This window comes from Peromyscus maniculatus, chromosome 4 (assembly GCF_049852395.1).
Source record: "Peromyscus maniculatus bairdii isolate BWxNUB_F1_BW_parent chromosome 4, HU_Pman_BW_mat_3.1, whole genome shotgun sequence".
NCBI classification, from domain to species: domain Eukaryota; kingdom Metazoa; phylum Chordata; class Mammalia; order Rodentia; family Cricetidae; genus Peromyscus; species Peromyscus maniculatus.
In genome coordinates, this window is record NC_134855.1 from 117661721 (window position 1) to 117674437 (window position 12717).

Sequence of the window (12717 nt, forward strand, 5' to 3'; positions counted from 1 at the left end):
GTGTGCCACCATACCCTAGAATGTTACTCCTAAGGCCTTTAGTTTCAGATAGGATTTTCTGATATCAACCGAGGAAAACCACAGAGGTAGGCTCAGCAATACTCAACGGGCTGTAAACAATTGGTATTACCCAACAAACCACAGTGCCCTTTGATGATCAAGGGAAGAAACAGACTTCTGATGACTGTTGTATTGAAAGAAGAAGAGGTAAGGAGTAAGCCAGAGATGTTCGTGGACTAGGACCCTGTGGTCACCATATGCCTCACAACAAAAGAGTCAGTGGGAACTCAAATCCAAGTGTCATATCTTACTGCTCTACGTATGCTAATTCACCAAATACATTGTCTCATTTTATAGGCAGAAAAACTGAAACATAGAGAAAGTAAATGGCTCCTCTAAGGTCATATGATAAAAAAAAATGATGTATTTCTGGTAAGAATTAGAATGTTCTGTTTTACTGATTTCTGTGTCTTGAATTTTTTGATGGTTGTATGGTACATGTGTTTATATGTGGGTTATAATCATTGCTGCTATGATTTTAACATTTAACATGTTAGGACACTGACCACTTTAATCTTGTTACTTGTACAATTCAATGACATTACATATATACTCATCCCTGTTCAGTGACTCATGACCACAAGCTTCTCTCCCATCCCAACTGAAACTCTGTACCCATTAGACAACAGCTCCCCAGTCCCTTGTCCCTTCAGCCCCTAGTAATCATTCATGAATGTTATTTTCTAGTACAAAGAAATCTTGATTTATAAGCTTAGCTTACAGTGAAAAAATAACTAAATGTGAAGGGAAGAGGGTGATACAAGAAGGAGAAAATTTTGTAATCAGCCCTTCAGCAATGTGTACTCAGTGAGTGTGCTGTGTATGTCTTTAAAAGTCTCTCCACCTCTCAGCCCGCCTCCTCAGTGTGTCTCCCTGATATTTTCTGTCTCCAGCTTTCCTCTGCCTCCGAGAGCAGTTTACAGAGCAAACTTCTTTGTAGTTTCAGAAGCAGGTTTGTTGCCATGGAATCCACAGTGCCACTGGAATAGCCTAGTAAAAGGTAACCACTAAAGATCCAGTCAATAGATAGACTGTGGTTCTTCTTCTGGAAAAGCCTGACTGGTAGGATTCCTTTAAGGGCTCAGCCCCAAAGTCCTTTATGTCATCACTTCAGCTACTTGAAAACTGAAGCTCCAGAAGATCTCTGAAAGAAAGAGAACCTGCTGGGCTCAAGCACTTCCCACCGATGGCCAATCCTAAGGGTAGTGCTGTTACTAATGGGACTGTCCACAATCCCAAGACTCAGCACAGAAAATGGCAAAGCACTGACTGTGTGAAAAATGGAATCCCCAAAGAAGCCCAGGTAAGAAGCTATCTCCTACAACCTTAATCTGCATTTTTCATAGCAACCCATTTTTAAGGCAGTCTTTTCTCAAAGTTTCTCTCATGAGATGTTTTACAGTGTTGACTCTGCACTTCAGCTAATATTTCGTCATGTGTAGCTGCTAAAAGCTTAGATGTGGCTATAAGGGAATTTCTTCTCTAGACAAGAAAAGATGCATACAGAGTTACAAGGTCCAAGATTCTCTAAAATACTGACTCGGAAAACTTTTCATTTACTCTCGAGCATTTGCGGGGACAAGACTGTGAAAGACCAAACTCTTCAGCCTACCAAAACACTTGCTACACTCACGATGCTTCAGAAGAAAGTGAGAAGTGGTGGTAAATCTTGCTGAGATCGTGTGGTAGATAACGCTTGTCCCTGGTGCACACGCAATGCCTTTCTGATTGAAAGGATCTTTTCGGTGTTCAGCAGAGCATTGTCATAGCCCCCAGCCTGATGAGAGGCTGGAGTCTCTCTTTGAAATTTGACCATCCGGTATTCCTTTCTAAAAACCACTCCGGGAAGTGTAGCTTTGGGTGTCCTGCACACTGAAAGCAAAGCAGCGTCTTTCAAACAGACTTTCCAGTCATTTCCATTTCCCATTTCCCCCTCTTTTGACCCCCTGCTGTTACAAAGTATTTGAGGGGATGTGCTAGGAAAGAGAAACTCATGAAAATATTCAAAATAGTGTCTCAGATCCCTGAGGTTCTTGAAGAAAAACAATTGTGCGTGTTGCATACCATGTCAGGACTCTCTGGTCTGAGTCACATGGTGAGCTAACCTGCCTTGAGGACAGACTTGAATAGACAGATAGGCAATCTTGCTGTAGGGAATTGGCAAAGCTGTGCGTGGAACCCCATGCAATCCTCCCCTAGTTCAGTCACCCTAGGGAGCCAACCTCTGCCTGAGGGAAATGTGAGGTTGTGCCAAGCACCTAGAACAGAGAGAGCTGGCTGGGGCCAGGCCTCCATGCAGTGAATCAAGTTTGCATGTCCAGTTGGAAGGGGCAAGGAGCACTCAAGAGCCTGGCCGGTGTGGTAAAATGGTATGGTCCCCTAAACGTATCCATCTCTTACCAAAAGACACTGGGAAGCATCTACCAGAAATCTCAGGCTGGAGCAGAATGTAGACAAAGGGCATAAGAGAACTCACAGCACTACACACACATCGTACACTCAGATCATTACTAAGATGCCCCTTGTCCCTGAAGTACCTGTTTCCCTAGCCACTGTTTACCTCCTAGGTTATTCTGATTCTTGGGTATCTTATTTGACCATAGATGCCTTCAAAATGAGTTTTCCTTTTCTTTACTTACCTTGGTTTCATAACTGCATTCTAGTGTTTGAAATTCAAAGAGTAAAGAGAAAAGACAGCCATTCCTATGTAAGGGCAGACCCTGCAGCTACATAAGTGTAACTGTACAAGACCATAACACACTTAGTCACGGGAGCTTCTTTAGGCACACAGTGTCACTACTGTGGCCTTTCCCGACAGCTCTTTCTGAGGAGCCATCCAGATCCTGTTTGCTACGATATATTTAGATGTTCCTAAGTTGAAATTGGCTTCCACTAAGAGCCTCAGTTATGTCTTAATAAATATTTCCCTGAAATAATAAACTCTGCTGAGCTCATAACAGAATGAAGCAAAAAGGATCTATTTTCTTCCTCTAAAGTATGAATAAACTTGTCTTTATTATCATGATCCTCGGTAAAACTTTTACCTCATGGGCCTCTCAGCAAGCTATGTCTTAACCAACAGTCTTGCCTATTGGCAAAAGCAATCCATGAGAATTTGTAGGCATCTGAAGTCAGTGATCTTTCAAATGTTTTGATGGGACTAAAGTATCATGGGACAGTGCCTCAAACCCTACCAGCTCCAATGAAGATTCCTTTGGCTTTTCTTCTGCTTCCTTGTACTCACACAGAAATACACTTACCATTTTCACATACCAGCTACTCTGTAATAGAAGGTTAGCAAAAGATTTCCCAGCACAGCAAGCAAAAAGTAAACACTGTTAGGCAGTAACTTGGAAATGTCCTCCCCCTTGTTCCAATGTAGCTCGGTGTGTATTCTGTGATTCCAGTATCAGCAGCCCAACCTCACAATTGACCAGGAACTGGAACTTGTCCACTTTGGAAATCGTCTAGTTTCTTTCTTGAGCTTTTCTGATCCTTAATCCTATTGCCTTTCTCTTCTCTTTAAGCCCCATTTGCCCCAGGGATAAACTGAAACAGGATTTCACACTGATTAAGTCCATTATTTGTTTACTTCTAAAATGTGTCCTGTGTTCTTGTGTCTACTAGAATACTATTATCCAAGATAATTGATCCTCCTGCCTCACAAGTATATCCATGTAAAGGTTGGAGTGCTCTTGATGCCCTTATTTTTTATGAACTCTATTTCTGAACAGTTGCAAAGCTTTCACATTTTTGACTGAAAGCAGTTAATGCAGAACTCGAACAATTCATTGTTTTAAAAGTTTCTTCCCAAACATAAGCTGTTCTTCAATTCTTTTGTTTGTTTGTTTGTTTTGTGTTTGTTTTGTTTTGTTTTTTGTTTTTTTGAGACAGGGTTTCTCTGGGTAGCTTTGTGTTTTTCCTGGAACTCACTCTGTAGGCCAGGATGGCCTCAAACTCATAGAGATCCACTTGCCTCTGCCTCCCAAGTTCTGGGATTAAAGGCATGCATGCACCACTACTACCTAGCTTGTTCTTCATTCTTAATTTCATCCTTTATAAAATCTCCTGGCACAGATATAATGCAGACAAGTTCTTGTAATGAGAACAGAAATAAATGGTGAGTCCCTGAGAAGTGAGGGTTAATGGAAGATACTGGGGTTAGTTGTACTCATGACCCCAGAAGGGATTTGAGGAGCCCAGCCTCACTCCTGCTTCCTTCCTGGTGATGTGATCCCTTCTTCTCCCATATATTCCCACCATTAAGATGTCATGTATCATAAGATCCTCATCAGACCTGAGCCAATACTGGCATTCTACCCTTGGACAACCAGAATTGTTACATCCATAATTTTTTATCTTGATAAAATTATATTTTTCAGACATTTTGTTTTGATAATTAAAAACTGATCAACATGGAAATTTGTGCCAACAAAGTTGTTCATAACTATTGCTATACCTATGAATGTGGAGGCTTGTAGATGAATTTTTAAAATGGTCTTATTAAATAAAAAACACAGAGCCAAATATAGGGGTGAAGGTCTTAGAGAGATCAGGGAAATAGGGAAAGCCACCAGCCAGCCTTACCTCACCAACTCTGCAGCTTCCAAATGTGAGTTACTTCCTGTCTACCCACATCTTTATTGCCTTGCTGTTCTGCCTTCTGATTTCCTCTCTGTCTAGCTACATCACTTCCTCTTCCTGGCCAGCTCTGTCACTTTATGTCTGTACAGGCCTCCAGATCTCTATGGTTGGTACTGGGATTAAAGTCATGTGTCACCACACTTGGCTCTGTTCTCTAGAACACACAGAGATCCTGCCTGCTAAGTGATAGGATTAAGGGCATGTGCTTCTGCTGCTTGAATTTTTTGTTTACTTAAAATGGCTTTCTATTTCCTCTGATCTCCAGGCAAATTTTATTTATTAAAGCACACATAAAATATCATCACATTTCAGCACGAATAAAATATCTCTACAGGCGGCAGCTTTGTAGTTGGGTGATAGGCTGTTACAGAGTTCAAAGGGGCAGACCAGAAAAATCTGTGACTCTGTACCTAGTGTTGGAGACCATTCCATGAGATATTGAAAGACAAGGATACTAAGGAACTAATCTCAGCTGGCAATAAGGAACCTGTCAGAAATTAGAGGAAAGGACTTGATCCCAGAAGCAACGGGAGGATAAAGACTGCTTCCTACCTGTGCGGTCACGGTGTAAATGGTATTGGAGGATCCGAGGGACTGCAACCACTATCTTAGGAAAAAGTTTCCAATCACTGAGCTATGTAGACCATGCTTGAGATTTAGATAATTATAATGCAATCACCACAGAAGACTAGATTATGCTATTAAGTAATGCATATGAGCCTTACCCACCGAATTTAGCAAAAAAGAAAACAAATATATCCCATATCATTTCCATAGATTTTTACCTTTGCACTCAAGCAGAAGGAATAGAGAAGAACCATGACAAGATCAGCAATTTTTAACAATATAAAAAATTTAAAACTTTACACAGCATCATAAAAGACACTGAAAACTCAAAATATAAAATATAAACAAAGGATAGATTGTAGAGATGGCTCTGTGGATAAGAACACTTGCCTTTCTTTTACAGGACCAGGGTTCAAGTCTCAGCACCTACATGGTGGCTCACAATCTCCCATAACTCCATTTTCATGAGCTCTGGCACCCTCTTCTGGCCTCCACAGGTACCATGCACGTGTGCTGTGCACTTACATGCATAAAAGCAAAACACTCATAAACATAAAATAAAAATAAATAGATCTTTAAAGTACATATATAATTGAAGGGAGGAAGCCCTTTACCGTAGCACCGAAATAAAGAACATAGGAATAGATTTAAAATTAAAGCAAAAAAATAATTTAGAGGTAGTGTTAAGATACTTCCAAGAGCCATAAAATAAAGCTGGGCCATGGTGGTGCACGCCTTTAATCCCACCACTTGGGAGGCAGAGGCAGGCGGATCCCTGTGAGTTCGAGGCCAGCCTGAGCTACCAAGTGAGTTCCAGGAAAGGCGCAAAGCTGCACAGAGAAACCCTGTCTCGAAAATAAATAAATAAATAAATAAAATAAATAAATAAATAAATAAATAAAATTAAAACTAGAATAAGAAGAAATCCATATGATATTGACAGAAATGTCAAGACGAAAATTTTCCAATTTTGTCTGTGGTAGTCTATAAATTTCATGTGAATAGAATATCTCTTAAGCCAGACAAATAACTTTAAAATTATGTGGAAAAATAATAAGGGAAAATAAATAGAAAAATTACTTGAAAGGATAATAATGAGGGATGATTAGCATTGTTGTACATGAAATAATTAGAGCCTTTTATATTAACAAAAGAACATATAGAGTATAAAATTTATACATGAAAATAATGGATAATATGTATTTTAAAAATAGTATTTACATAGGGAAAGTCATCATAATTATAGCATAAAATTTAAGATCCACGCTGGGCCATAGTGATACAAGCCTTTAATCCCAGCACTCAGGAGGCAGAGACAGGTGGATCTCTGTGAGTTCAAGGCCAGCCTGGTCTACAGAGCTAGGCCCACTGTAACCAAAGACACATAGTGGGATCCTGTCTTGAAAAACAAAACAGACAGAAAAAAATTCAAGATCCACAAAAGGAAAGGCTAAAAACTTACGAGCATAAAAGTCAAACATTTCTTCCTGAATGACAAAACAAAAATTAAAAAAACAATACTATAAAATCATCAAAAGACATATTACGGGCCAGGAACATGTTTACAATTCACAACATAAAGTGAAAAAATGTTAGTCTATGTGGACATTTTAGAATCCAACATTGAAAACATCTAATGACACAGATAAGATTAGGATATATATATGTATTTAATACAGCAGTTGAGAGGTAGATGGAGGAGGGAATATCATAGAATCACAAAGAAATAAAGACCCACATTCTCAGTTGTGTTTATGAAGTGCAAAGTCAAGCTGGAAAGTAGTTTGAAGAATCTGGTTATTTAGATCAGCACCAATGGTAAGGCTAACAAACAAATTGTCAGTCACTGCTTGGTGTCAGTCATTTAACATACTTTGCCTCACTTGCTTCTCATGACAATATTGCTAAACTGATATTTGTTTCCATTTTTTTTATATAGATAAGGAAACTGAGGTGCTAAGAACTTAAGTAACTTCCCAAGGTCACTAGCGTTAGGAAGAAACTGTACCAAGAGTCACTCACCCGAAAGGGCTTGTGCTTCCATTGGAAGCACAGAATCCAAGAACACCCTGCTATCCTTCCTACTGTACATTATTCCGTAGTGCTGAAGGTAACCAAGAAAATAATAATCATAATACTGCCCAACATGAACTGAGCTCTTTCAAAGCACCTGGCATTCTAAGTGCCTTCTATCCACCCTCTCACTCTGTGCCTGCTGGACTTGCTTCAGTACTGAGCAAACAGAAAGCTTAATCAAGATCAGCAGCTTATAACAATCAAAACAAAGTTTGGAAATTAGGTTTGCCCAATCCTTAATCACAAGACTGTGTTCCCTAATTCACACTACCTTTCTAAACACAAAACAGTAGTAGGAGTGGGATTTATCACCCTCGCTGTGAAGAGGCCCAGGGCAGTCAACATTACAGGGTAGTGTTAGTATGAATTATGGATATTTTGGATTGCTTTGTCCTTGTTATTTGGTACTTAATTAAAAATGTGAGGTCATTTTCACAGATAACTTCAAACTCACATATTAGAGCTTTGTATACACAACACTGTCCAATCATCGACACACCAAGGCCGTGAACTATTCAATTCCATGTTTCACTTTAAACAATTCTGAATAAAGAACATAGATACCTCTGTGACCTTGAGCCATGTGGACACAGAGTTAAGCATACAGGGAGCCCTAGAGGTAAGTTTCCTGGTAGTTTAGAATGCCTGTCACTTTCAGAAGTTCTCTGCAGGGTGCATAACTTCTCTGTGGACACAGAACTCACTATATGCAATATTTTCTGAAAAGATTGCTGTCAGTAAATAACAGGTGACACAACAAATGAATGAATATAAATTTCTTATGACATTTCCCATTGAGATATAGAATCTCACACTGTTCCCCTGGAATCTAGACTTGGCCTAATGGCTTACATAGCTAATACAGAATGACTAAGGGGCAACCTGGGACTTCTGAGACTCAGCTCAGGAAGTCTTAGTGAACGCAGTCTTAACAGAACTGTTACTCTTGGAACTTAGATAGCGTTCTTAGTAGGAATCCAAGTAGATAAGGTGAAACCCAAGTGGTAAGAAGAAGCTGTCTCTACTGCATTCTTTGCTGACCTGCCTCGCTACCTCACTGACCATGTGGGTGAGCTAGCTTCATGGTGGCTCCTCTCTCCTTGGAGCCTGTCTGTTCCAACTGACTCTTATGTTCCATCTGAGCTCTGCCAAATGACAGATTTCCAAATGGTGGTTGTTTTAAATGTAGTGATGTTTTATGAATCAGCAATAAGAACTGGACATGGGGGTTGTCTATTTGTTTAAAAATGCAGAGAGAGGTCATTCTTTCATAACCAATTTCTGTACTTACACTTAGATTTTGAGGAGTTTGTTTTGATCACCCATTGCTCTCACGTTTTGGCCATGATGCCTTTCCTCAGGCTATAAATAAACATTTGCCTTATTTTGTTCAGTTTTATTTTGTTGAGTATAAAAGATCATGTACTTAACTCTTAAACTAGAGGTGTACCTGAGTACAAAATCCCAAATACAGTAACTCAAAATCTCCCACACAAAATCAAAATTATTCCACACAAAATCTAAACGAGCCTGGGAAGGCAGTAACTGATTTTTCCATCTTCACCTTCCTGGGTTGTTGTATTAACATCTGATCCGGAATACACAAGCTAGAATTCTTGAGATTGTCTCCATACACCATTAAATGTCCTTAGTACATTCATTTCTTTTACTCTCTATAGTGATGCTCAATATTATTTATTAAACTTAGCCATCAACCCTTTCCCCTCTACTGCTACATAGGAGGGTACTTGACAATGTCTGGTATATAGTAGGAGCTCAGTAAATTCCATACTAAACTTTGAATTCCTTCATCCAGTGGAAATTTATCAATCTTCACATTGTTTGGCTTACCAGCAGTATTTGTCACAAATATTCACTCCCCCTTACTATGGTCTGAATATTGACTGAGTGTTTTCTCCAAGAGTTCACATGTTTAAGCCTTGGTACTCAGTAGGGTGGCACCAAGGTAAAAGGACTTTCAAAAGCTAAGCTTTATGAAAAGTCATTAGGCAACTAGAGACTGCCCTTAGAAATAATGCAGGTAGTTCTTGGGAGACCCTGAGTTAGTTCTCATGAGAGGAAGTCACAAGAGTAAATCAAGTCCCTGAGTAACTCTATTTGTCTATATGTGATCTCTTGCTCTTTTCCACAAGGTAATGGATTCAAGGGAACCCTTGCCAGGGCCAATACTCTGTTTTTTGGAGACTTAGCCTCCAAGACTGTCAGTAAAATAAACTCTTTGTAAATACTCAACTTGAAGTTTGCAATAAGTAATGAAAAACACACTGGTACACATCTTCCTAAAAACTTTCCTTCTATTGGCTTTTAGAACATGAGGCCCTTGATTTTCCTCTTTTGTCAATAACTACTTCTTTCTAGTTTCTTTTCTTGTTTCCTGCTCATGTCTTTGACCTACAAACAATGGCAACCCAAGGGTCAACCCTTGCATCTTTTCCCTTTTCCAGTGGTATCATTGGCTCTCACAGTGCTGTCTATATTTCATGATAATCTGACCTTGTCTCCTCACTATACCTACAGTAGGTATTTGTGAGTCTCCTTTTTCCTTAAAGAGCAATGGGTGATCAAAACAAGCTCCTCAAAATCTAAGTGTAAGTACAGAAATTTGTTATGAAAGAATGACCTCTCTCTGCATTTTTAAACAAATAGACAACTCCCATGTCCAGTTCTTATTGCTGATTCATAAAACATCACTACATTTAAAACAACCACCATTTGGAAATCTGTCATTTGGCAGAGCTCCTTCCAGGGGATTGTTGGCCACTGGTCCATGAAGGTGGAGGGAGCAGAATCAGGGAACAGGATCAGACCACTGTGGATAAGATGAAGATAGTCCTCTGGGAGATGACTTCAGTGAGACAACTCAACTTTATTCTACAGTATAGGAAATATATAGGATTGGGAAGCCCTGGGATAAACCTTAATTTGCATTAAGTGGCACACTCCTTTCATATAGCTGGATTAGTGGAAGCATGGCTCTATCAAAATGACTAGAGCATTAATCTAATTATCATGTGGGCAAGAGGGGAAAAGCATTTCCAGGGAACTATGCCAAGCAACATCCTTGAGGTAAGTCAGGCATCCAGGCCTAGAGACATCTTCCAGATAAGGTTAGGTTGGGAGCAGGAAGCCCCTACTTGGAGGAAGGGAGTCCTCCATGTTGTCGAGCTTGGAAAGAGCTGCCAGGCCATGGTAAACCTCAACTTCTGACCAGCAGGGCCTCCCAACAGGTTTTTACAACAACTGTTACACACACACAAACACACTTGACTCCCTGTTTAATCTCTGGCCTTGGATGGTCAAAATGTTCTTAATGTTAACTTATAAACAACTGAGTTCCTGATACTCCTGTCTCCATTGTTCAAACTTGCTCTGGTTATAGCCCTTCTCTTCTCAATAAAAAACTCTATCCTTCTTGTGGCTCAAACCAAAATCTAGGTATCATTCATGATTTTTCCTCTTTCATTCTATCCATTTATATTCAATTCTTCTCTCTCTTCCTCTCTCTCTCTCTCTCTCTCTCTCTCTCTCTCTCTCTCTCTCTCTGTGTGTGTGTGTGTGTGTGTGTGTGTGTGTGTGTGTGTGTGTGTGTGTGTGTGTGTAAAGGTGCAGTGCAGAAGAGAGCATCAGATCCCCTGGAACCTGTGAGTTGCCTGACACACTGGAATCAAATTCAGATGCTCTGCAAGAACAGTAAGCACTATTGCTTCTTTAGGACTGAATTTTAAAAAGAAAAATCTTTTCTGTGTGATTGTGTGATACATAGAATTCATTCCAACTGTCAAAGTTTACAGCCTGTTATTAATTATGCTATAATATTTATGACCTTTGTTGGAGTACATGATGATTAATGGGCATCTTCTTCAACTGGGTGTGGTAGCCCACACCTATAACCTGGTACATAGGAGACAGAGTTCTGAGAGTCAGCATTTCAAGGTCAGTCAGACCTACAGAATGAGAATCTGTCAGAGAAAGGAAATAAATAGTAGAGGAAGATGAGGGGGAGGGAAGGAGAGAAGGAGGGAGGGAGGGAGGGAGGGAGGGAGGGAGGGAGGGAGGGAGGGAGGGAGGGAGGGAGAGAGAGAGAGAGGAAAGATACCATCTTTGTAAAAATCACCTGTCACTAGATCGTTTTTTTTTGGATGGCCAGGTGCCAGACATTTTTGTGTGGGATCCAGACAGTACTTGTGCTGTATTCCAAGCCTGGGCAGAATCAAGCTTTTAAAAGTAGGACATTCTGAAGATAGAAATGAAATGTAATTCATTTGTGTCGATATGAGTCTTACTGCCTCTTAGAAGAAGATAAACTATGCCTGGATTAGGAAGAAGCTGGCTAAACCCTCAGCCATGTGGGCTTGTCATCAGGTGCTAATAAATTCTTCATTCCTCAGAATCTGAAACCTAAGAAAAGTCAGTTCAGTCCATTTTTGCCATCAATGACTCATACACAAAATCATTTTCTAAGATTTTAACTAATAAACTTTTACATTGCCCTGCAGTTAAGAACTTTACTAATAATAGTTTATTCAGTTTTCAAATAACCAAATGGGATTAAAGTGTTGTGCCCATTTTATAGATGAGAAAATAGTCTTAGCAAAGTTGCCTGGCTAAACATCTAGTTCCATGTACAGGGTGTCCCTGCATCAATATTTTTATCACTAGACAAAAGCTTTTTAACTACAGCATTTCATTATAAATATTTGCAAACTTACGGAATGTTTTTAAAAATACCACAAGAAATACTTGCATGTCTATCACTTACATTCTACAACAGATATTTTGTTATATTCTATTATAAATCTACTCATTTATCTATCCCTCTATTCATTCATAAATCCACATATATTGTGCATTTCAAAGAGGTTGTAGAGTCATTATACTTTGTCCCTAAACTATTCAGCATGTGTACCAAGAACTGGACTTCAATATTTGTCAATAGTTCTTTTTTATTTGAGGTAAAATTTACAATGAAATACACAAATGTAAAGTATATCTCTCCATGACTTTTGACTTACACTGTCTTCAGATTAGTTTTACTAGGTAGATTTTCCTAAGGCCTTTTGACTTTGGAGGCTTTTCAACTTCTTAACATAGAAGTATTTACTCTCTAACATGAGAACCGATATACAGATTATCAACTGTATAGGTAAAGGGAGTCCAGGTAAAGGAAAGGTTCACCTGCTGGTTTTCAGCCAGAGAAACTACCCTGTTGTTGAGCCATAATTCCAATGTGATCAAGAGCTACTTTTATTTTTGTCTGTGGGATAATCCAGCTAGTGAGAGGCATTTTGGAGTTAGAAGTTTTCACAATTCCACTCATCTTTTCTCTTACCAAAAAGGAGGAACAGCAGC

At 39.4% G+C, this 12717-nt stretch overlaps 1 protein-coding gene across 1 annotated transcript in view; it reads left to right on the top strand.

Moving 5' to 3' along the window:
- The first annotated feature begins 966 nt into the window (after positions 1–966).
- Positions 967–12717, top strand: part of Sptlc3 (serine palmitoyltransferase long chain base subunit 3) — a 130776-nt gene continuing 119025 nt past the window's right edge. The window contains exon 1 of the mRNA XM_006983675.3: positions 967–1363. Coding sequence (XP_006983737.1) covers positions 1247–1363 — 117 coding nt within the window. The 5' untranslated portion in view covers positions 967–1246. The remainder of the gene's footprint in view (positions 1364–12717) is intronic.